The sequence below is a fragment of the Podospora bellae-mahoneyi genome, assembly GCF_035222275.1.
Source record: "Podospora bellae-mahoneyi strain CBS 112042 chromosome 1 map unlocalized CBS112042p_1, whole genome shotgun sequence".
Classification (NCBI taxonomy): Eukaryota; Fungi; Ascomycota; class Sordariomycetes; order Sordariales; family Podosporaceae; genus Podospora; species Podospora bellae-mahoneyi.
Genome location: NW_026946359.1, coordinates 2,656,083 through 2,679,999, shown reverse-complemented (window position 1 = coordinate 2,679,999; position 23,917 = coordinate 2,656,083). Strand labels below are relative to the sequence as shown.

The 23,917-nt window shown below is 52.6% G+C and overlaps 9 protein-coding genes across 9 annotated transcripts; 4 read left to right on the top strand and 5 right to left on the bottom strand.

The window, feature by feature from the left end:
- Nucleotides 1–2,859: 2,859 nt before the first annotated feature.
- Nucleotides 2,860–3,903, bottom strand: QC761_108215 (uncharacterized protein; the record flags this gene model as incomplete). Its single annotated transcript, XM_062874101.1, has 1 exon — nucleotides 2,860–3,903. The coding sequence occupies one exon, from the start codon at nucleotides 3,901–3,903 to the stop codon at nucleotides 2,860–2,862; it is 1,044 nt and encodes a 347-aa protein (XP_062737209.1).
- A 1,017-nt stretch (nucleotides 3,904–4,920) lies between these two features.
- Nucleotides 4,921–6,937, bottom strand: ERV46 (ER-derived vesicles protein erv46; the record flags this gene model as incomplete). The annotated part of the gene is made up of 3 exons (XM_062874100.1): nucleotides 6,161–6,937; nucleotides 5,149–6,095; nucleotides 4,921–5,094 (listed from the first exon to the last, which is right to left on the bottom strand). The coding sequence occupies exons 1-3, from the start codon at nucleotides 6,351–6,353 to the stop codon at nucleotides 4,921–4,923; spliced, it is 1,314 nt and encodes a 437-aa protein (XP_062737208.1). The 5' UTR covers nucleotides 6,354–6,937.
- Nucleotides 6,792–7,058, top strand: QC761_108205 (uncharacterized protein; the record flags this gene model as incomplete). Its single annotated transcript, XM_062874099.1, has 2 exons — nucleotides 6,792–6,880; nucleotides 6,947–7,058. The coding sequence occupies 2 exons, from the start codon at nucleotides 6,792–6,794 to the stop codon at nucleotides 7,056–7,058; spliced, it is 201 nt and encodes a 66-aa protein (XP_062737207.1).
- Nucleotides 7,059–7,241: 183 nt separating this feature from the next.
- On the top strand, nucleotides 7,242–7,907 carry QC761_108200 (uncharacterized protein; the record flags this gene model as incomplete). Its single annotated transcript, XM_062874098.1, has 1 exon — nucleotides 7,242–7,907. The coding sequence occupies one exon, from the start codon at nucleotides 7,242–7,244 to the stop codon at nucleotides 7,905–7,907; it is 666 nt and encodes a 221-aa protein (XP_062737206.1).
- Nucleotides 7,908–7,953: 46 nt separating this feature from the next.
- On the bottom strand, nucleotides 7,954–9,458 carry QC761_108190 (uncharacterized protein). Its single transcript, XM_062874097.1, has 2 exons — nucleotides 9,086–9,458; nucleotides 7,954–9,015 (listed from the first exon to the last, which is right to left on the bottom strand). Exons 1-2 carry the CDS (start codon nucleotides 9,377–9,379, stop codon nucleotides 8,155–8,157), a joined length of 1,155 nt encoding a protein of 384 aa, XP_062737205.1. The 5' UTR covers nucleotides 9,380–9,458; the 3' UTR covers nucleotides 7,954–8,154.
- Nucleotides 9,459–10,607: 1,149 nt separating this feature from the next.
- Nucleotides 10,608–12,572, bottom strand: QC761_108180 (uncharacterized protein; the record flags this gene model as incomplete). Its single annotated transcript, XM_062874096.1, has 1 exon — nucleotides 10,608–12,572. The coding sequence occupies one exon, from the start codon at nucleotides 12,570–12,572 to the stop codon at nucleotides 10,608–10,610; it is 1,965 nt and encodes a 654-aa protein (XP_062737204.1).
- A 1,871-nt stretch (nucleotides 12,573–14,443) lies between these two features.
- Nucleotides 14,444–16,931, top strand: QC761_108170 (uncharacterized protein; the record flags this gene model as incomplete). The annotated part of the gene is given in 4 exon segments (XM_062874095.1): nucleotides 14,444–14,580; nucleotides 14,595–15,723; nucleotides 15,785–16,794; nucleotides 16,905–16,931. The coding sequence occupies 3 exon segments, from the start codon at nucleotides 15,399–15,401 to the stop codon at nucleotides 16,929–16,931; spliced, it is 1,362 nt and encodes a 453-aa protein (XP_062737203.1). The 5' UTR covers nucleotides 14,444–14,580; nucleotides 14,595–15,398.
- Nucleotides 16,932–17,382: 451 nt separating this feature from the next.
- RTG2 (retrograde regulation protein 2) lies at nucleotides 17,383–23,713 on the top strand (the record flags this gene model as incomplete). The annotated part of the gene is made up of 2 exons (XM_062874094.1): nucleotides 17,383–17,489; nucleotides 17,563–23,713. 2 exons carry the CDS (start codon nucleotides 17,383–17,385, stop codon nucleotides 19,262–19,264), a joined length of 1,809 nt encoding a protein of 602 aa, XP_062737201.1. The 3' UTR covers nucleotides 19,265–23,713.
- QC761_108150 (uncharacterized protein) lies at nucleotides 19,338–21,725 on the bottom strand. Its single transcript, XM_062874093.1, has 5 exons — nucleotides 21,018–21,725; nucleotides 20,853–20,952; nucleotides 20,090–20,797; nucleotides 19,837–20,031; nucleotides 19,338–19,772 (listed from the first exon to the last, which is right to left on the bottom strand). The coding sequence occupies exons 1-5, from the start codon at nucleotides 21,564–21,566 to the stop codon at nucleotides 19,675–19,677; spliced, it is 1,650 nt and encodes a 549-aa protein (XP_062737202.1). The 5' UTR covers nucleotides 21,567–21,725; the 3' UTR covers nucleotides 19,338–19,674.
- Nucleotides 23,714–23,917: the final 204 nt, after the last annotated feature.

The following is a 23,917-nucleotide window of genomic DNA, read 5'->3' as shown; positions in this document are numbered from 1 at the left end:
GCTGGTTTACCAACCATGGCGTCAAGGATTGGATACTGGTCGCCCTGCACGCAAATGTCATTCCAGGCCGGATCAACCTCGATCGTGATGTTGCTCGGCCACAGCCCATATCCTCCGTACACTTGTGGGAAAAAGCTAGAAGGGCATACTAGACGATCCATGAACTCGATCCCCTCCGAGTCCCCAAGCCAAAAATCGTCGAAAAGAAGAGCCGTCGACTGGACATCGAGCCAAAACAGATCCCTTAGCGCAATGACTAAAAGGGGGGCCGTCTCCGTTACGGCCGAGCTGGGGAGATTTCGTTGGTAGTGGATGATCGGTGACGCTGATGTGTAAACATAATGACTCTCGTACACTTCCTTTACCAGCTCAGAGGCACTCTCTAGGTCATAGCCGTCATTTTCTTGTAGCCGTATATCCTCCAACATATCGGTTTTGACTCGAGTTCTCCACTCCTACAGCGCAACACGCTTCGACTCGGCACATGCCTCCCATAAACCGGCGTCCTAGATGTATGCCGAGCTATTGTTTCCATCCACGAGTAGGTTTTTGCCTGAGAATCTGTTCCAGTGATGTCTTGGGGAGCGCAAATCTTGTATAATTGCTATCTATTAGTCTCGCGGGTGGTGACACGTGGGTCGTGGTATATCAAATCGCAGGTTCTGTGAAGCGTCTCGGGGACGGCCCCCACGTCGTAGATAGGAAATCGATGCGCGGCCGGGGCCTTTGGCCGGATGGCCATCTTCCATACCATCTGACGCAGTTCCTGGGGAAGAAAAGGAAGGCGATGAAAAGTTGTAAGTTGGTGAGGTGAGGCTGACATATCGTTGTGTGTTTCTTGGTCAGCGGATGGCTAGATCTGCAGGCTCGGCTTTTTCGAGGTGCCTTTATCGCTCAACCACTGGTCCGAGGTCTTGCTTTTGTCATCCCCTTTTGTATTGTCGCCTTCTTTCGTATGTTTGCGTTGCTTTTTCTCGTGGGCAGAATACATCCACAGAGAGAGAACCGAGTCCAGCTCATCCGAGTATGCCGTCCAGTGTCCGGCTTTCCATGAAAGACGAAAGTAAACAGTTTCACGCCGATAGTACGTGACCACCACATGTCTCCTGAATCTATGGGCCCATGACTGAAAAGGGTGTCCATTGTAAATTCGATGGCTCGCGCGAGTGAAATTGCTTCCGCTGACGCAACCCCAGCTCAACCAGCAAGTTTTACCAAGCTCTCTCCGAATGCGCATAAGCCTTTGAGGCCTCGACTCGGACTTGTGCTCATCAGGATCCATTTTCACGTTGTTGGGGTTCTGGACGGCCGCGACTCTCCAGTCCCAAGAATCATCACCCTTTGCCTATGGTCTCGAAGACTCATCCAACTGGGCACAGTCTTCATCGGACCTTGACAAGAACCAAAGGGCAGTCCTGTGCTTTTCGAGAGTCATTGCAAGCCAGTCCAATTCGAATCCGGCCGTAAGAGGAACTGCTTCGGGATTCTTGTTGAAATTTCGACGGACCCATGTGACGGGTTCTCCTTCCTTGTCGTCCTTTGGATATTGAAAGTAGTAGGTAGCTACCCCAGCCCAGGCGAGCACACTACTTTGAAAAAATAGTACCCATTGTGGCGACAGATACACGTACCACATGGCCCCAAGTACTCCTTGTTCATTTTGTGGGGGTCGTTCAGTTCCATTGCCCTCACTTCGAGCATATGGCCTTCCCGCCCCTCTTCCGTTTCTTTTTCATCCTTGGTTTTATCCTTAGGTATGAGAATAATAAACTCTCGAATAGGCCCTTGACCCATAACCCGGACAATCTCTTGGCCATTCCAGAGCTCACATACCTCATAAGAGGTTGACGACATCAACTCGGCCTCTGGCACCGCGCGGTTCTCCCGAGCTCTTCCGATTACTGATCCGAGCCAGAAGGGGTAACCAACACGAATAGCTGCCACGATGAGGGTAATAGTGCCCAATGGGGCCATTGCCAAGATGATGCTATTCGCCCAGCCGGTAGCCTGGCTCATGAATTGCATGGTGACTTTCTCACCGAAGAGCACGAGGATACCATGTGAAAGTTAGATTCACTGGCTGTCTAGGGGAAGCAAGTTGAAGAGGAAGTAAGAGGCAACTCAAACTAGGTGCAACATGGCGTTTTGGGAATTGATGAAGAATAGGTTGATCGTTGAGTTGGAAACGACGTCGTCGTACGCTGAAACGGTTGATGGATTGGTCTCAGTTTGTAATCATGGGAGGCCACAGCTGAGATTCCCTCCGTTTTCAACTTCCATGCCCAGGGGAATGGAAAGAACCAGAAGAACACGAGGAAATTGCACCGACGAAGTGGATTGACAGCTTAAAAAGTTTAACCTACCTTGGCTGGTGGAAGGTGGGAGTTTCAGAGACCTGTTATGTCCTTAACAGGGCTTCCAAAGGCTCAACAAATGGACCAGTCACGGTCCCAAGCCCGATCCTCCAAAGCCAGAAACACGCTCCCTTCTCCTCAACCGTTACTTCCGTGACGAACACATCCGGATTGCTCCTTTGATCGAAAGCGACATTGCCCCTTCAACGACGGCCTTGAAAGACAGTTAATAGGCCTTAAGAGATGGTCAGCAGGCCTTCAAAGATAGTCAGTAGGTCGTAAGGGATATTTGAAAGACCTTAACTGATAGTTAACAGGCCTGAAAGGATAGTTAGGACGGCTTTTCCTTTTTAAGAAGATGTAAGTTGATGACTGTTATGGCCAAATAAATCAATCACCTCGGAACATCAAACCGCGGGGAATGTCATCGAGGCCAGGTACGGTCAACAATGGTCTGTTATACAGAATCTAAACAACAACATCCTGCACAACCTCCTTGCACCATTCAATCCACCGCCTTCCTCTTCTTCTCCCTAATTTCCCTTCTCCTTTCCTTCTCATTCTCCTCATTCTCCTCCTCCTCCTCCTCCTCCTCCCTCTCCTCCTCAACCCTCCACCTCTCATCCTCCTCAACCCTCCACCTCTCATCCTCCTCCACCTCCAACACCCTCATACACCCCATGACCAACTTCCTCAACCCCCCCGCCTCCCCCCAATCCCCCACATCATCATCCCTCCTCCTCCCCCCTCTCTTCCTAACTTCAAAAACCACCCCCTCATCCGGATCCATCACCTTCCTCAACAACCCCCTATCAATAGCCCCACCCAACCAAGCCCTCATCAACCCCAACGCCCAAACCTGCCTCTCATACCCCCTCATCTCCCTCTCCCACCTCCCCACCACCCCCTCCCACTCCCTCTTCTCCTCCCGCTCCAGCCTATCCCACCCCAACCTCCTCTCCCTCTCCCTACTCGGCGCCTCCTTCCAAACAATAGTATACCTACTCCCATTCCCCTGCCCCAAAAACCCCCATATACCTCGCTCATCATCCCTCTCAACCCTCTCAATCAGACTCTCTTCCTCCAGCACCGTCAACCGATGCAGAAACACGCCGGGAAAACGCTCCCATATCACGGGGTACTCCGGTTTCTTGAGGATAGTAAGCGAATATGTCTTCCCGCCATCATCATCGTAACAACCCGCAAACTCGGTCTGGTTGTTCATCCTCTCGTCATCCCAAGTCATCTTGTCGGTGTGCCCCGTGAAGAAGTCGGGTGGGTCGAGGAACAAGGGGGCAAGGTTGAGGAGGCAGGCTACGTGGATAAGTGTCTCGTACCATTCGTCTAGCTGGTCGTACGTCTTGAGGATGATTTTCGGGTCGGGGACTGTCAGGGGAGGGTCGGGAGGGGAGTGGGAGTAGGGAGCTGGAGGGGGGGAGGGGGGGGAGGGGTCGTATGTGATTGGGGTGTGGCAGATGTGGCGGTGAAGGACTTTCAGGTAGCGGAGAACGTTGGAGACGCTCTCGTCTGCTATGACGGTGGGTGTCATGACGGCAAGATCTTGAGGTTGTAGAGGGAGAGGGTTTTGACTCTATCGTTTTGTTCGTTGTTTGTCAGTACTCTGTCATGAAGATTCCGTTGCCAGCGTTGTACATACCTTTGGGAGAGATTGTAGATCCTTTGAAGAGGTGGGAATGCCTTCCTCTCGAATATTCTTCGAGAACAACTAATTGGGAATGCCTTGTCGAGGAATGAACGCTCACTCGGGAGTGCTCTCTCGGGAATTGTTGAGAGCTTCAGAGGCCCTTCATCAGGGCCGAAGTCCCATCAAAAACCGAATATGCCGTCGTCGTCGCTGAGTTGTCGAGCGATCTTTTGCAGCCTGTCAGGAAAAGAGTTTCGAAGACACCTACAACAATCAGTCGTGATTCGAAAACGTCGAGCGGAGCCTAGAGACAAACCCCGTACCCCTCGCTCAGTCAGCGGAAATCAGCGGACAGTCTATAGTAACAAGTGAGGTCAATCATCAACAGCTGCGAGGATATGAGCCCTAACATGTCTCGGCGCCGCTTCATATGCCCGAGGGCGACAACCTGTTTCAAAAACCAAGATGAAAGACTTCCAGTATTGATGACATCGCCACTGTGAGGAAGAACCATACCATCTCAAAGCGCAGGTTTCCTTGAAGCGAGCCCGTTATGTAACTAACCTCAACGACCAACGACTAGCACAGAACCGTCCACCCAAAGAACAGACAAGCTCCACGCGAGTCAACCGTTCTCCCATCCCCCAGACCGGTCGAGCATAAAATATTCAAGCGGCAAAGAAAGCCGATCTGCACAAGACCAGATCCACGCCAGTCATCACACTAGAGCGTGGCCGACAACACCTGTGAACAAACCAAGTGAACATTCTTTTTCTCCTAAACTCCTCATCATGCATCTAGCAGCCACCCAACAAGCAAGCAAATCCTTGGAAACAGAGACAGAAAAGCAAAAAGAAAGACCGAAAAGCGTATAACCTATATATTTACATCCAATGTGAAAAAAAAAAAACCAAGAATGTTTTATAGATCCTTGGACCTCAACTTCTTGAGCTTCATGCCACCCTCAAACAGAGCACGGTCGACAGCAGCGGCCACGGTCAGGGTACCACCGACGATGGCACAGAGACCAGCCAGGAAACCGAGGAACGACTTTGGCCTTTCCTCTCTGTTGATAACCTTCATGGGGGAGATGTCCTGGTTTGCAAGTCAGCATTTGTTTACGTCCAGGTCTACTCGAAATGTACTTACATAGGAGAAGAAGACGCCGGGAATGCCACCCTTGGCATGGAGGCGCTCCTTGTGGCCCTCAGAACCATCATCACCACCGGACAAGCTGCGCCTATGGCTGGTAACCGAATACTGGTGAGTCTCAAGGCTGCCATCGGCCGATTGACCAAACGAACCCAGCTCCTTGTGGTGCTGGTCCTTGAACCCCTGCCATGTCTTCTCCCAGCCGAGCGGAAGATAAGACGTGGGCACAATCTTGATGAAGTACATGAAGTTGTAGTTGACATCATCGGTCTCCTGGTGAGTGTTGTCAAGGGGGTTGATGTGGTGGTTGGTCCATGGTAGAGCCTTATTCTTGCCGAGCTTCTTCGCCAGACCATCAGGAAGCTGCGGGCCGAAGCGCAGATGATGGATCTCGTGGGTGAAGGTGTGCTTAACAGGCGTGTCCCAATAGTTCTTGAGGTCGTGGACGTGCATGTTTCCGTTGCTGAAACTCTTGCCAGGGGCGATATGAAAGTTGCCAATGACCTTGTTCACACGAACGTTACCCTCGATTCGACAGCCCTCATTGCGCTGCTCGTCGAGCTTCTCAGCGTAGTGCTCGCGCTCGCACTGCTCGATACCCTCGCCCCTACCGAAAGCCCAAGCCTGAGCGGCATACGCCTCCTTGACCTCGTCGCATGTTTGGCAGCAGTTGGGCTTTTGCGCGTGGACAGGGGGAGCAGCGCCATAGCAGGGACCGCAGTAGTTGGGATCGAGGTGGGCAGCTTCTTCGTCGCGAGCATGGAGAGCCAGAGCCTTGGCTTCGATAACACCGCCACCCTCGCTGAGAGGACGCAGTCTAGTCTTGACGACACCGTGTTGGACGCCGTGTTGTTGCTCGCCGGATACATCCATGACATCGAGGGTCAGCAGCTCGCAGGGCACTCGTGGGAAGCTGACGTTGAGGTGAATCTCCATGCGCTCGCCTGTTCAGCCTTCTGGTTAGTGGCCATCTATCTTCAAGTCCTGCAGTTCCATAAAAAGAGCGCACCTCTCCCCTTGTCAACAATCAGCTCGGGATGGATCTCTATCCTCCTGTAGTCCTGCCATTCTCCCCAAGCCAGGAAGAACACCACAATCAACGAGACGATGGTAACGATACCACCCGAAGTTGTCCTGATTCGCGCATCCTCCACCGTCTTTGTAAAAGCATCGAGCTTTGTGAATCTCGATTTCGCAGCCATCTTGCCTATTTGTTCGTCGTCGTTTGTTGGACAGTCTCAGGTGTAAGGTCGAAGGTTCCACACTCGCGGGGCGTGTGCTTTTTTAGGATTGGAATGTGTCTTGTCAGAAAATGGGGACCTGCTGCTTGGCTCAGAATCAACGGAGCGGCATCAATTGAAGAGCGGGATCATCAGCAGAGTTCCACCACAAAGCAGTGAATCGTTTGCTGGCAACTTTGCAGTTGAGATGAAACCAAAGTGCATCAGCCTCGTCCAGCACCGCGCCGGAGACAGCTAACAAAAAGTTAAGGCCACCTTACAATCCATATCCACATATCAACTTCAGGTCCCAGCCAGCTCCAACGCGGGCGTCGGCTGTGATTGGTCCCCAGGTTCAATTGGGGGTTCAGGCTAGGTAGCCGGACCCTCCGCAGCGGGGCACCGAACGGCGCCAGGAACATGAACGAGCATCTTGGCTTGCCCGAGATCACTGATAAGATAACGCTTCGATCTGTTGGATATATGAAGCGAGGTTGTCGAACATTCGAGTCTGTGGTCTCCATGCAAGCTTTACAGTCTTAGTAGGGTGACTGCTAATCTGCTTTAGAACGTAGACTGCTGGTAGATATGTCGTCCCTGCATCTGCAACTACACATGCAGCTGAGATCAAGCTCCTTCCTCCCCCTGGCAGCTATCGCAAGCAGTTGGAAATGCAAGTCTGACTGACAACTGCAGCTTCCCCGTTTGCTCAACGCAGCAAGGCTGAGGACATGTGAATTGTTTCCGCCAGACAAGCAAAAGTTCTCTACACCGGCGTGACTCACCTTCTTGACCATTCATAAGCCCCAGCTGCCACCCCTCTCATCAACTGTCTCTTTCCTCTTCCCATCCAAAAACAACAACAACATCATGTCTACCTCCCAAAAGACTCCGGTTCTGGGGCTCCCATCGACCTCTCCGCCACCAATCCTGGCCCTCACCCCCAAAACCCACACAACCATCGAGATTCGCCCCTTCCATATTTTCGATGCCCGCCCTGTCGCCCGCATAGCCAACAGCCCCCGCATCGCCTCTTGCATGCGGAATACATTCCCGTACCCCTACACATCCAAAGATGCCAATCACTGGCTTCTCATCGCTACCGGATCTTATTCAGATCCGGAAACTAAACCGACCAAATCCGGCAAACCTCTTCTCTTGGACTACGCCATCATCGTCAATGGCGTACTCGTCGGCGATATCGGTCTCAAGCCTCTCTGGGATGTCGAATCCGACACTTTTGAGATCGGGTACTGGCTAGGAGAAGAGTTCTGGGGCGTGGGGATCATGACGGCGGTCTTGAAGGAGTTTATCGCTTGGGTTTGGGAGCAGTTTCCGACTGTTAGGAGGTTAGAGGCCATGGTGTTTGACTTCAATGAAGGTAGTAAGAAGGTGTTGAGCAGGGTTGGGTTCGTTCAAGAGGGTGTGAAACGGGAGGCGGTGAGGAAGGGTGATAAGATACATGATATGGTTGTTTTTGGGCTGTTGAGGCGGGAGTGGACTACACAGGTGCTTAGAGTCTCGGCAGAGCCATGAGGTGAAATAATATATCGGTTGAGCAAATCTTCGTTGTGGTTCATGGTAGGAACATACAAGATGTACTAACACCTGGTTTCATGTGATTACTATGTCCAGCCCACCTAGATACATATATGCTTCTCCCTCAGCTAGATCAGCAACAAGAGAAAAGGTCCGATGGTCAAGCGGTATGGATGAAATCAAGGAGATCTCCGGTGACGGCGTCGAAGACAATCACAGCAACAACAACCTCTCGCACACCCAGCTAAGCCTTCAGCCTCCCCTCCCTCCTCAACACCTCCTCACTATCCCTCACCAAAAACCGATAAAAAACCACCGCCGGCCCAATCGTCCCCAAATGCCAAAGGCTATGCGCATCCAAACACCCCCACACCGGCGCAAAATCCAACAACTCCAAACTCATCGCCGCCACCACCCACATCACCACCAACCCCGGCCACACCATCCACCCCTTCCCCTCCCTACTATACCTCGTCACGCTAAACCACGTCCAAAGCACATTCTGCACCACCCCTATCGCAACATTAGCCCCCATATTATACCCATAGTCCCACCCCACCCCCTTCAAATACCCAACATGCGCCAAATACAGTCCCACACACGTCCCCGTCCATGATTTCCTCATCCCCCTTTTGCTCACCCTATCCAACCGAAACACCCTCACAACAGTATAATACATCCCATAAAGCACACTCGCCCCAGCAGCGAAATAATCCAATTCTTCCGTGACCCTGAAATCCCTAGTATGAAACACCGCGCTGAAAAACCAGCTCGCCATCCCTATCCTCGCCAGCCAGACGTAGTACGGCCTCATCGAGTAGGTGGCTGGGATCTTCTTCAGGATGTGGTTGTGCAGACCGTCGTGGTGAGCCCAGAAGTTGCCGAGAGAGAAGAGCACGGAGAAGGGCTCTTGCATGCCGAGGAGGCGGTAGAAGGGCCATTTACCATGGAATTGCACCACTGGCTCGTTGCGGGAGAGGCGGGTAGAGGTGATGATGTGCTGGCAGGTGTAGTCGCATTCGGAGGGGCAGGTCCAGAACAGGAGGCGGAGGTGGAGCGGGAGGGGGGTGGTGTTGGGCGGGAGGCAGTTTTCGGTTTTGCAGACCTAGAGGAGAGAAGGAAAAAAAAAGTTAGTTGGGAGTATGGGGGGAGGGGAAGAGGGAAGGGGAACAGACTTGGACGCATTGTTGAAATTCGGGGAGTCGATCACCCACGCTTGCGTAGACCGTCGTGGTGGTGAACAGGATGAGGAAAAGGAGCAAGGGGGAGCAGGCCCCTTTTCGAAAGAGAGGGGATCCTATCGCCATCGTGAGAGCTGTTATTCTCGTACTAAACAGCCCATTTGTCTGTATAAAAACAGCAAAGAGGGAAATAAAAACGAAAACCACAAAACTCCGCCAATTGACTGCGCAAAGTGATGTTGCGAGAACTGATAATGGAATTTCAAGAAACGCGCCTCGCGGTCCCATCAACGTTGCCCGAAAACCCGCTTGCCGGGATCACTCCCTTTCTGTTGCTGCCGCCGGCAACCCCAGCTCCAGAACCCCACACTGAAAAACGCCCCCCGGCTCCCCCACGTTTATGCTCCGGATGGACCCGTCACCGCCCCCGTACCTAACGCAAATCCGGGGGATGCACGCATCACAAGCCTCACAGGGCTGATGGTCAAGAATATGGAGCAAGCCAGGAAAGCCAATGCCAGGTACAGGTGGAGTTAGTGTGCAGATGGGGTCTCTGGGGGGAGGGGTGCACAAATGCAGTAGTACAGATTCACATGGCATGGACGACACGCCGTCACGATCCCAAGTTTAACAAGAATATGATATCCACATCTTCAACTTCAATTTTCAAAGTTCGTGTTGCCCCATCGGTCAGGAACAGAATTCGGGCAAGTATATACACTCCCCCCTCCCCCACCATCTCATATCATCCCCCTCCATCAAACTCCCGATTAAACACCCATCAAGCAAACCCTCAACAACACTTTTGATCTCTCCCCTACCATGCAAATCACTCCTTTCTATGCGAAAGAAAAACACCTCGCCAAACTAAAAGAAAAAAAACAAACCCGAACAACAAAGTTGAGACATGTGATATCTCCAGAGCCTGTATTCTCTCTCTCTCATCTGTAAAATGTGGTGGTATATCCCAAATAAATCATTCACATCATAGCCATTTTTTTCATGAAAAATAGAAAAGAAAACCTTCCCGTAGAGGTGTGTGTATGACATCAAGTGTCAGAAAAATAGAAACCACAAGAAAAGAAAGTCTGTCCCTTTCCCCCAGAAAACCTTCTCAATCCTTGTTTCCAACTCCAACCAGGTTAAGAGCCGACCCAAAGTCCGTCAGGTAAGTGAGGAGGGTATAAATGTCATCCCATAAAAGAACGCCCACACCGACAAGATATGAACACAATGCTCCAAGATGATGTAGTATGTTCAAAATCCACCAAGCGGGGGTATTTCCGTTTGTTCGCGCGAATAAGTCATCATGAGTTTGGGTGAAAAGAAAAAAGTCGTGCATAAAAGCCCTCTGTAGTAGGCTTGTTCTCATGTAAACGTCGTCAGAGAAAAATGTTTCGTAAAGTCTAGGCACTGATAGCCGCTACCACAATAAAATGTGCCGACTGGTAAAAGCATGTACAAAGAAGTGAAGTGTTATGATCCGAACAGTGGTCACCATCGCTGTTTGTCACATCTACAACGGTGACTGAGATCGACGGTTCGCTTCCCTCTGCCGAATCTCCTTGAGGCGCTGGTCAAGGTAAGCCAGGCGGCCGGCAAGATTGGATCGTACGGGAGAGGTACTCGACTCGGTCGAGGGCTGTTGGATAGTGGCAAATGGTCGCCCAAGCATGCCGAGGTCGACACTGCCGCTTTGCGCCCGGTGCATTCTGCTGGGGAAGCTGAAGCTCGAGCGGGTCGCTCGGTGACCCTTGAATGGAGAGCCAAGACGGGGAGGCTGGAGAGCTGGAGGTTCCAACAACTGGCCTCCCACGTTGGGCATGCTAGTGGACGAGCTCAGGGTAGGTACCGGAGGTATCCTTGGGATGAACAGCTCATCGTGGTGGCTCGACGCTGTGGAACAGAATTCCCGGTCGGCACGAGCGTCGCCCGTGGAGTTCATGCTGAAGTTGGGGTCGAGCCACAGATCAGCGCCGATGCTAGGTCGTACGCGAGGAACGCTGGATTGGGTGTGACGTCGCTTTTGAGTACCCGACCTGCTCATTCGTACTGGTGACTGGAGTGTGCGGCGAGAGCCAAGTGTCTGGCTCTGTCTGCGAGGCATTGGTCCACTCAAGCCAAGCACGGTGGCAAGCGATCCCGAGGAGCTGGGTCCATAGCTCTTCGCGCCAAAGGGGGATCCCAAACGTTGGCGCTCGGCGAAACCAGGCCCGCCCTCGAAAGTCTCGATATTTGGGCTGATAATCGGCATGTCAAAAGCCGGTGCCAGTGGGAAGGGCTCAGTAGCATTAGATTGCTCCTCCACAGGCTCAGGGGTTGAGCCCGTGAGTTGCGCCAGGGGACCAGTGGGTTGCATGCTTTCTGCTGTGCTCAAGGCAAGAGACAGAGACATGTCCTGGGTGGCGAATTGAAGAGGCTCATGCGCCGGCGCCGGGCGCATGTTGGAGTGACGCGCAGCAGCTTGCGCAAAAGGGGTCGTGCTGCGAGGGAGGAAGCGTGGGTTCTTTGCGCCCGCCGCAGCTTTCTGCCTGCACAGCTCACGCAGGTGAACTCGGGTCGCGGCGCAAGTGTGAGGCCACTGGATAAATGTGCTGCTGTTCTCGGCGGTGGGTGTAGTGCTCCCACTCTTCCTTCCATCGCTCACGTTGGTCTTCTTCGTCAAAGCTTTGGCGCCCTTCCAACTTCTCTTTGCTTCGCGCGCCACGCGAAGGCAGACACCGTCAGGTGGGAGGCAGCTCTTGCCCATCCGGAAAGGTGTCACCTTGGGGTCCTGGAGATACAGGATAAACGTTGACCACAAATGGTCGCTCATCGCCTTGGTCCAGGGAGCCTTCCTGGCCTTGGCTTTACCAGCTGCTGCGGATGGCTGAGCTGCCGGCGGAAGCTCGGGTTCTTCTTGGTGATAGTGCTCTTTGCTTTCTAGTAGAGGGCTGGCGCAATTGTCGTCATCTGAAAGCATGGAAAAGCGGCTGAACAAGGATGCGCTAGTCAATGTTGACCTAGCCGTCGAAGGTCTGCTGGATTCATAGTCTGGCTCTGGTGTCGACTCGACGCTGCTGGCAGTCGAGTCAAGGGTCCAGTTGGGGTACTGCCCTGGCGATAAGCACGGGATGAAGTCGGGTGCTGGCGTCTTTGGGAGCTCGTATGTTCGCCCGATGGGCTGCAAAAAGCTCGCATCCATCTCCTCGTGGCGCATTCTCGCGGGGAAAGAGTCAGCGTTCCCCATGGCGAAGTCGTGCGAACTCGTCTCTGGCTCCTCAATGCTAGGAATTGGAACGTCGGCGGCAGCCACAGAAGCGAGAAACTGCTGAGTAGGTGCCGTGAGTTGAGAGACAACGCGCCTCTTGACCAACCTTAGACGTGGTTTTGGTGGCGAAGGGATTTGAGCCTCATCGTTTTCTGCGAAGGGCTCCGGTGTCCTGGGCATCTCAAACCTGAAACCCCGTGGGAGGGTTGCCGAACCGGAATGTTGATTCATTTTGTCTTTGACCGGAATGCTAGTGCGTCATAAAGAGCTAATTATGGTGAAACTAGGGAATTCGGTTGGGGGTTTGGAATTAGGGGTGATGTTTTGGCGAGTAAAATGGAAGACGTTCGTATGTTTGTGTCGTAAATATCGTATCGCGTTCGTTGATTGTCTTGCGCTCTCTGCTGGTGGTGTCAAGCCAGGCAGAGAGAGAGACAGAGAGACAGACAGAGAGACAGACAGATATCAACTACCTGATTGTCTGTGGGAAGCTCAATATCAAGCTCTGGAGGCGCGTTGTGGGAGTTTTGACGCGTTTTGGGGATTTGTTGGTGCCAGTGGGAAGGTAGCGTAGCGCATGTCAAAATCGGATGGCTGGTCAAAAGGTGACGGATGGGCTGGGGAAAGCTGGGGTCTGAGCAACGCAACCGCAAAAAAGCAAGTGCACAGCCGCAAGATTCAGGTCCGGCAACAACAACAATAAGCTCCTCGGGCAATTGATAATGGCGAAAAACGGAAAATCCAGATCAGGGAGGTTGAGATTATCGCCGGAATTTTGTGACGAAAAAAGAAAAAGTACCGTGTCGTCAGTCTCGTAGTCGTCTGTCTGTGCTGTCCGTCATGTGTTGGAGTGTCCGTAGAGCATCTGAGACCCTTGCGCCGAGCGCGACCGGCCGTTTAATCTGGTCGCAAAAGGAGTGACTGCGCAGAAGGAAAAGGGGGAGGAAGGGGGGAGGGGACTACAGCAGACGGGAACGTTGGGAATATGTAACTGTGCTGTGTGCTGTTGCTGGGCAGAGAAGAGGGGGTGGGGGGTGGTGACTGTGAATGTGGGCGGCGCCAGGAAGGGCAGCGGACCCTTGATCGCAAGGTCCCCTGAACACTTTATCCACTCTTCACTCGCAGTAGTCGCCGACAGGGCCCAGGCCCGCTAGAAGACGACTTCAAGCTCTTGCCGCAGGGTGTGTGCGATGCTGCGTCCGGGATGGAACCCCAACCTCAGGCAGCGTGCAGGGCAAACTGTTGTGGATTCGTGGATTCGCAGACTCGTGAACCTCTTGGGGATCTGACTATGGATATCAAGTTGCCAGTTGGGCAGCGTAGCTGTTCGGCTGGCAGCAACGCGTCTCCGGTTGGGGATGGATGGGAGCTCGAGGACCAGCCAGTGGCTTGTGAAAGTAGCGCAGGAGTGGCAGGCGAGTGGGGGAGGAGTAGTGACAGTGGGTGGGTTCGTGATTCCTTCACGCGCCGCGCAGCGCAGAGCGAATCGAATGGATTGCAGAAAAAAGGCGAGGCGAACGAGGGAAAACGAAGGGGCTGGGGGAATTCTCGCGTGCTGCAAGTCGACATGCAGGAAACCACTTGGCGGGGAAAAAAGATGCGCAGAAGCGCGGGTGGACTCTGGACCAGCGACTGGGGAAGAGATCGAGATGATGGATATTACTACGTCAGACACCTCCGGCGGGGTGTCTCCGCTGCATTAAGACGGTAAGTCAGGATGATCCAGCTATTTCGCATTTAGATTGATCCCAAGGAAGCGGTTGATGAGATGGGAATGATAGCAGCCCAGGACACTGTTGGGACGAGAGGGAAAAGAAGGCACTGTGTGACCACATCAACAACGGTCCTCGCTTGTGAAGTTGTGGGAGGGGTTGACCGGGGCATCCGTCGCGTTTTTTCGCGTGCCAGACGCGTTTGGGCGGGCGACCCTAAGTGGCCGTTTTTAAAGTTGTTTTCTGCCCACTCACATCCCGCAAACTCCCACAACTTTCCCCTTTCGCATCCTTGTGCGCATGAAAATACGAAGCAAGGGCTCGTCTTGATGGCTATTGGAGCCACTTTGGGATAATTCATGATATGTCAGTCCTGTTGTCGTTGTTTAGGCACATTTGTGCATTGATATGCTGTCGAGTTGAAACGGAGCAAATATACCAGAATCTGAGAAGCTAGGTTCTACAAGCACGCCCGTCTGTGCGCTCGAGCATCTACAGACACACCTGCGCTCTATAAATGAGACCACATAGTACAATACACAGAACGTGGTTTGGATAGTATCGTCGTATCAAAACCTCTGGCTTCGGTGGGACGCACCGCTCTCCGACCCGCGTCTTATTCTCTCGGGAAGAATGATGGCGATCTTGGGACCTGGTTCTGTACTGGCCATGTCCATGAGTTCAAGAAGCGACTCTACACCTCGCTCTTGAAATCACCAGCTTGGTTTACGCACTCTTCTAAGTTGGGTACTTCCACACGGAGAATAGGAGCGGTGAATTCAGCGAACAACTAGCGCACAAGCTCAGAAACAAATACATTAATACAAGCTTCCAGGCACAGTCTTCCTGTTGTTGTGGACGGCTGATATCAGAGGTGCTAAGGATGGGTGCCACTCTATCCATATGCGGGCACTACCTTGATCCATCGCCTCCGTGACGGGAAGGCACTTTGACAGCTTGACGACGGCCAAGCCCAGACGTTATATATCCGGATATAAAAACATCACAATCCCATACCAAACTTCACCTTCTTCCATCAAAAACACTCAGGGCACAAATTCAGGTCCAGGTTCCATGATAAGCATGGGGCTGGTGGTGTGCACACGCGGCACACCATTGATAATGGCTTGGGCTATTCCCTTTTGGGAGGGATGATCTCTCATCAGCTCCTTCAGCTGGCATTTGGAATCCCTTGAGCAGGCATCGGGGGATACATTCCTTTTCTCGCTGCCTGAGTGAGAATTCAACTGTGCCTCACTCTTCATTTTGGACACCTCTGGCTTTTCGCTGAAATCGTCGAGGCCTGATGTGATCATTCAATTGTTCCATCTCAACAGTCGTCGCCATGCTGGCCTCCCCGCGCCTCGTTTATCTGCTCAAGTTCGCCGGTCCGGCGCTGATTGTCGTATGGTTGGTCGCCTACATGGTCTCGGACCAGCCAGCGTATAACAGCGTCGTTCGCCAGTTCAAAAGCGAAAGGGATATCTTCATCACGGATTTCTTGGATCACGATGTTGGCGGACAGCTAGATGGCAGTAGTATCTCGGAGCTATGCGCGAGCAAGACTTGGACACCAGGGTTGATGCTGTCTTGTGATCCCCAATCCGGAGGTTTTGGCCAAGTCAAAGACGCGCATCTGAACTGCATTCGCTTCGCTATCGAGGCTGGTGGTAAGATGGAGAAGTCTGACATTCAAAAGAGGTACACAAACTGACGGATGGATTTGTTCAGCCGAGTTGGTTCTTCCCCGGATCATCAAGCGCGACGATAAGAACGTTGCGAATACCCGGCCCAAGAACGGCGGCGGTCCCTACATCGGGGAGTTTATCGACTACTTGTTCGACTATGAATACCTCAACCAAACGCTATCGGAGCACTGCCCGCAGCTGAAATTATATCGATCCATGAACGAGCTTTGGGATGTGCCACAGGTGCAATCAGCTCGGAAGATTAGCTTACAAGATGTTGGAGCTAAACTGAATGGCTCCGTTATTGAAGACATGAATACGTTGTCGGAGCAGATCAAGTCGTACATCGACAGGACAGAGGACCCAGAGACACGTCCGTTTCCCATACGGTTCAGATCCGATGTGATAAGCTCGGTTTTCCCAACAGCATATGGGAACCCAGAGTTGGCCAAGAACTTTGGCCGTCTTCTACGGCCACGTAAAGACGCCAGAGTGCTCGCCGCTATTGCGCTGTACAATCTGCACATGAAATATCAACTGAATCTGGACCCTAAGCAGGGTTTCCAGCACAGCACTTTCCCCGGACTACACCTCAGGACAGAGGCGGATGCGACTCCTATCTTTCCACCCTTCGACGAACAGGTCTCTACCTTGGTCGAGCTTGTCACCAACTCAACGGCCGGCTTTGCTTTTGTTGCCACGGGAGAAACAGAAGAGCGCAGACGAAAGTTATCCAAAAAGGCTGAGGCGGTGGGCGTGACGATGGTATACAAGCAGGATTTAATGCTGGATGAACCGGAAGGCCGGGAGCTTCTCGAGCAACTCACATGGGACCAGCGTGCGCTCGTCGACTACGAGATCATGCTTCGGGCTGGACTGACCGTTGGCCTGAGCGGCTCCATCTTTGACTGGAACATCGCACTCAGGCGGAATTCTGTACCAGGAGCAGACGGAGAGCCACCGTCTCTCGCCACCAGCTCCCCTATCCAACATCAGGATAGGTATTCGATCCTTCTTGGATCTTCAGAAAAGGCGGACACATTGAGGGCGACAGTATGGCCATGAGAGCCAGTGAAGGGTTTCAAGACATGAAAGGTATACCAATAATAATAAATAATACATACTAGATTTGCATCCTTACTCATACTTACTGCGTTACACAGCCTCCTATGCCTGACATTGTTGGTTGAAACGACAAGCGTGGGATAAGATAGCGCACTATCATAAATAGGCGGAGGATGGGAGCGCGGTGGTTAAGGCGTCATCGGCTGATATGGTTGCACTAACGTCATCTCGGGCCCTTACAGTTCATTGGTGAATCAGCCAGTTCCAAATCGTGGGACCACATCCGACGTTGTCGTTCCGAGTCTGCTTCAAGCTGCTCCAGTCGCGCCGGACCACGTTGCGCAAAGTTGCAGATGGAAGCTGCAATACGCAAAAGATTGCGTGCGTTATCGGATACGGGCCTTTGAGAAAGGACGACGCGAGTTTTGGGCAGTAACGTCACGAGGCTAGCAACATTTGGGCGCTGCTCCAAATTTGCCTAACCCAAAAGTCAGAGCGTCCACTTCACCTCTTTGCCTACCTACCTACCTACCTACCTACTACACCCACTCGCTACTCCGCCCCCAATTGATCACCATGTCCTCCACCGTCGATATTGTCACTATTGGCAATTACAAGGAGAAGTTGCCGAGATGGGATCCCAACAGCAAAAACCACCGCTATGCCCTGGTTGACATGGGAAGGTAAGCCGAGCGCCCCTTCTTCTCTTCCTTCCCCGTAACCATTCCCTAATCAAACATCACGCTTCCCTCGAAGCAATGGCATTCGGTTCTCTGTCTCGGATCTCTGCCCTCCTCGGGCCCGCCTGCTCAAGTGTCTCTACCGAGAAAGGGCGGCCATCTCGTTGTTCGATGCCCTGAACCGGCCATCAACATCGGCACATGGCGACCATCCCTTGGTCTTCCCCGATGCCACAATCAAGCAAGTCTCGCAGACATTGGCACGCTTCAGGTCTATTGCTGTCGACAGCTATGATGTGCCTCCCAGTCAGCTGATCGTCTTTGCGACAGAAGCCATGCGCCGGGCCGAGAATGCCGCGTCTATGCTCGAGGCGATACGTGCCGAGGCTCCCGATCTGAGCGTGCATATCCTTTCGCCTCAAGTCGAGACCCTCTTTGGCGCCGTGGGGGCTCGGTCAAGCTTTGTTGATGTAAAGGGTTTGATTCTCGATCTCGGCGGCGGAAGTGTTCAGATGACGTGGATGGACACGTCTGGTACTTCTGGGCATCAAGAGGACCAGGGACAGCCTCTTCCTGAGGTGGAAGCAGCGGTTGCGGGACAGAGTCTGCCGTTTGGAGCTGCTCGCCTCATCAAGATTCTCGATACCGCCCACGTCGATGTGCAGACGTCCGAAAAAGCCAAGCTCCAAGATGGCATGGCTAAGGCTTTTCAGACACTGTGCGCCAAGTTTCCCACCCTCGCCCAGCTTGCTGCTGAGGCGAGGGGAAAGGAGGCGGGGATCGATATCTTTCTCTGCGGCGGAGGGTTCCGGGGTTACGGAAGCATGATCATGCACAACAATCCCATCCAGCCCTATCCGATCCCATCAATCGGATCATACACGGCCTCTGGACAGCTCTTCAACAAAACCAAGGAGATGCTTAAAGTCAACACGTCTTTTGAAGGCAAAATCTTTGGCATGTCAAAACGCAGACGTGCCCAGTTCCCAGCCATTGTCACTGTTGTTGAAGCTCTCATTGCAGCAGTGCCCCTTATACGTTCAGCAACGTTCTGCTCAGGGGGCAACCGGGAGGGTGCGTTGCTGATGATGCTACCTCGGGAAATCAGGAACAGCAATCCTTTGTCACTTCCAGATGACATTGAGAGCTCAATTCCTTCGGGTCCAGCACAAGGTGGCACAACCCTACAAGCCCTCCTCAGCACCTTGCACTCGGCATTTCCGCCCGGTTTCGACTTGACCAGCGTAGCCAGCGTCTTCAGTCTGCAGCTTGGTCCCCTTTACGCCAGCCACATTTGGTGTCGAATGGGCGAGAGTGATGCTGCCAACGCGTCTTCTGCTCTCCACGATGCCATCAACCATCCTGACTCGCCGGGTCTAACGCATCTGGCTCGCGCGGTTTTGGCTGTGACTCTCTGCGCACGCTGGGGCGCAAACCTGGGCCCTATCGATCAACAGCTCCAGCGGAATCTTCGCGAGCTTGTCGATGCGGCAGATCCGAACGCTGGTTTCTGGGCAGACTACACGGGGGCTGTAACAGCAGCACTGGCAACAGTCATTCCAGCGTGGCCCAAGTCTAATGAGGCCATCAGGGACAAGATCTCGTTCCGTTCCAGCGCTGAGCAGGGGAAGAAGTACAAGTTACATCTTGAGATCACCATCAGCAAAGAGGCCTCGAGAGGTCTCGATCTTGACGACTTGAGGGAGTTGTTCAAGAAGGTCGGGAAGCATGGTGACGAAAAGAAGAAGGTTATCGTCACAGTCAATGTACTTGCTTGATGCAGGATTGTTGAATATGGACGGCTAGGCTGCACTCAAGGCCATGATGGATGGACGGTTGAGAGTATGTTTCTATCTTTGGAACGTATCTGACAACCTCTCTTCGACTTTCTCCCAGACAAAAGGCAAAACAGAGTAGCACCTCACAAAGACGACAAAACCTCCAGCGCCCGGCTCAGCATAACCTGACAAGTCTTGATGCCAGATCAAGCAACCTTTCGGGCCTATGCAACATTCTTGAGTACCCAAACACCCCAACCACCCGCGGGGGCCTTGTCTTTTCCCATCCATAACGCCAAGAAAACAGTCATCAATCGTCATAAATGGCATCGAGTCATCAACCTCATCGACATCGTCAATCATAACAAATACCCAGAGCGCCCTCACTCAAGAGCTACACCATTATGAAGCTAGCGGCGCTTCGTCTTGGGCTTCTTGAGGTCTCTGTCGACAAGATGTGCCCGGAAGAACTCGTCTGCCGGCAAACTCAGATTTGCCACTTGCTGGTCTGTTGGGAAATTTACCATCAGTCGATCACATCGCCGATGCCGATTTTTAGGACGGCAACTCACAGAATGTTGGCACAGCAGCCACCACGCTCTGGAACCCTCTATGGAGAGCATCATCTCCGAAAAGTCTCACCTCGGGGTTCTGGATATTCTGAATTGTCTTTGGCTTGTGGAACAGCTCCCAGTAAATTACAACAACGCTACGAAACAAGTCCGCGGTTGTCGTTCGAAACCTCCGTCGCTTCTCATTGGTCTCAACTGTTTTGTTGTTAGTACCAAAACGGTGGTGGAGTACTTTGTCTGGGGTTTTGCTCACCTCCTGGCACATATGGTTCCGCTTCATTGTGCTCCTGGAGCAGCCTGAGCGACTGGCGGTAGACCAAGATCATTTGCCAGAGCGACACCCATCTCGAAAGCTCGAGAATCGGCTTGGTCGCGGTTGTCAAGCCAGCAGCATCTTTCTTGAGGTATTCATCAAAGACCTCCAGAATGTTCTTTTCGAGCCTCGAAATTGCCGAGGCCGCGGTGAAGCGAAGCCAGCTCTGAACGGAGGAGAACTGCAACCCAAGGGGGCGGCCAGCACCGGCTTCTTGCCGCCGGCCAAAGAAGTCTTTGCAACTCCAGATCTTCCACATCAGCTTCAACTCTAACAAATTAGACAAGAGCTTCTTCTGGCTTTCCACAGCCTTGATCGGCTTGCCCGCAGTTGCGCGGTCCATGGCCCTCTTCAAACCTTCGCCGCGGACATGGTGGATGTGGAAGTGGTTGAGGAGCGACTCAAAGTCATCGATTCTGTCATCCATCTGCATATCATCCTGTGCCCACGCCAGAAGGGCATTCTCTTGCAGCGGTTGCGATGACAATGAGATACCAAACCGAGTGCCCTGGTCAGGGTGAATGAAGGGAGCCACCGTCAAGGGCAAGCAACGACTGTTGGTCTTGTCTGAGAAAGAGATAAAAATGACGAAGGACCCGCCTTCATTCATGGGTTCACGCCTCGGAGGCTCGCTCAAGTTCCAGCGTGCTTGACGTCACAGTCAGTCTTTACTTCGGCTCTCATGGCACCGAGACAAGCATACCACTTTGGCTGGCGACCATGCTCGACAGAAGCTGTCGAACACAGGCCAGCTCGGGCTTGGGATGTTTCAAGCAGGGTTCGCAGGCAGAAGTAGGAGAGCACTATGTACAGAGACCCAGTCAGCAATGAGGTGGGCAGGGAGAAGGGAAGAAAAGGCCCTGCTTGCCTTGCTCTTGTTCATCCTACAGTGGTAGCACGCACCGGCATCGCGTACCTCCTTGGTCTGCTCTGGGGATTCCAGAACTCGAGGCCTCTTGCTCTGGGGCCGCTCGTTTTGGACAGCTCTGGGGGCAGTCATGTCTGGTTGGCCGAGGTGAGGGGGACGGAGCTCGATGGGCGACATCTCGCGTGTTGGTTCCGGTCCTAGGACGGGCCAGACGAGAACGTGGGGGTCTGATTCAACGTCTGGCATGGGAAGATCCCCATCAAGATCGGAAGCAGGACCGGGTGACTGGGGTGACGACTGGGGTGACCTGGGGAATGCGGGAACACCCTTGGCGCCTTCGGCCGAGTGTTGGGATTGTGTGGTCACATCAGATGTGCCATGCCTTTCATATGCCGTCCAGTCAAAGAGGTCGGAAAAGTCGTCACTTTGGGAAGAGGTACTTGCAGAGTCCCGGTCAAGTCCCTGGCTGCGGGGTGCAGCAGCAGGTTCCCCCCATGGGAACCCACCTGCACCGCGAATTCTGGAGCGGTCAAGCATGAGGGATGACATGGTTGGTCCAAGATCGGATCAATAATACGGGGCTAGCGGCGCCTAGGTATGTGGTTATGTGGATGAGACAGCAGGCCAGTGTGAGCCAAGTTCGAATGACACAAAACAAGGCAACCGATACGGCAAAGCTTTCTCTTCAGGAGGTCGTTTGTCCAACGATAGGTCCGGGCCAGCTGGGGAAACCGAGATGTTTCTTTTAAAGGCCAGAGGGTACGGGTATAGAAAAGAGGAGAGACAAGCAGCCAGGCGAGGGTTTCTCGTCGAGTTTTCTGTGCCTTGGGGCAGCTCGAAGAGCCTCCTCTAGTCTCTGGTCCCCCCTCCATGGTGTGTGAGCCCTGGGCGGTTTTCCAAAATCGGTGTGGCAGGGGTGTCTGATTGGTCAATTCAGCTCTAACACACTTATACAACCATCCAATGGAATGGCCTTGCTTCACCGGAAATCGAGACGGGCTACAGAAAATGGGGTCTTCTGGGCGGCCCGCGGGAGCACGGGAGAGGCACTTATGTTCAAATGCGCACGTCACAGCACGCGGATAGCGACGCGAATGTTACAATTGATGAAATCGAATACTTTTTGCGATCTAGGGATGGACGAGACACGACTAGGACAGCATTTGCGAAAACTCGTTTGCCTTTTTTTTTTTTTTGATACCGCAGGCCGAGAACTAGGACGAGGTGGATTTGAAGCGTTTAGAGGTTCACAGAGCGCCGAATGATCATGAGCGATTATCAGGAGCCTACCTGTGGGGGAAATGGACCATCTCAAGTTTTTATGACCGTCGGATTGTTTTCGAATCTTGTCAAATTTTGCGGTGATGAACAACATCATCTTGAAGGGACACTTCAACTTTCGGAGAATTGGAGCAACACTTTTTTTTGTATGGGCCCAGCCTTGCGGGACATGCCATTGCGCAACGGGGGGCGGCCCCTTCTCGCATGCAACCCACCATCCATCATCCACCAGGCCACCCCACCATCAGAGTTTAGACAAGAACCTCCGGCCGGCGGGCGTCTGCACAGGCCGGATTTCATGCGGCCAGCTTTGGTATGATTTCGTGTTGATTGTTGCTTTCCTGGAACGGTAGGCGGGTTTTTTTTCTTTCAGGTAAGCACTCATTATTGTTTGTGTTGTTTTAAGGTGAGTCAAAGTCGGCCTTGGGGTGGGATCTGACGAGCGCCAATGCGCGGGCGCAAAAAGGGAAATAAAAAAAAAAAAAAAAAAAAAAAAAAACCAAGCAACTTGAATGATATCTTGGGTACAAATTCAATTACAAGCTCAAGCAAGAAGGAGGGTTACGTAGGTGGGGGGAAAGGGTGTTACGCGCAGCTGTCACTTTTTTGTCACTGGCACCGTGCACATGGACTAGTCACTACCAAGACATGCACAACATGGTACAATTGAGATGTTGCTCTTGGAGGGTGGTGCGTATGCATCGGCGCCGTGTGTGGTGTGTTGGGCCGGACGCCATGCCGCAGATGGGGGTGTTGGGTGTTGATGTTGGATTTGCGCAGTCTGCCTTGATGATGTGTTTTATGATTTGGGAGATTTGCTGTTTTGAGAAGAGTTGGCTGATGGCCTTGGGCAGCTATGTCACCACCACCACTACCGAGATCTCGGGATTTTGCATTTGCGTATGCGGGTAAGGTTGTGTGGGATTGTGATGTCCTCATTTTTCTTGTCTTTGGTAAATGCCTACCTACGTACCCAGGCAGACTGGTATTTTGAGGACGGTTGGGTATGGTGGGTAGGTAGATAGTTTATGGGATGAGGCTGGTAATGGCGTTGTTTGGCTTGGAGCCTGGTGTCTAGCTGAATCAATGTAGAGACATGGGAACATTTTCAAGTGAGATGACTCTATCAGGATTTTTTACTATATTGATTTACAAGTGCCGAGGAGGGCAAGACTGGAAATGGAGGGTTGAGGCGTCAGCCAGGGAGGCAGCCACCATGTAGATGGATTTTTACATTTGGGGGCCAGATGTGGAAGTCGAGGTGGTTGCCGGATACCGAGGATCCGGCGATTTACATCTGCGGGTAAGGTATAGGAGAGTGTGCTGTTGGGGTTTTTGGACCCCAAATCGTCAATCATGGTGGTGGAAGAAGAAGGCTTGAAACACCGACCCCAATGAGACCTCACTCGTATGGCAGTTGAACCTCTGTCAAGGGATAGCCTCACTGGATGATACAGCTTTGGTAATATTGTGAATCAACTTACAACAACCACATCCAGTTTCTGAGTTCAAGTCCGAGGCAGCCAATGAGATGGAGTTTGTATTATCACGTCCAAAAGTTCAGCTTCCCATCATAACGATCTACCTACCTAGCTCTGCGTGCTTTACCAGCCTGAGAA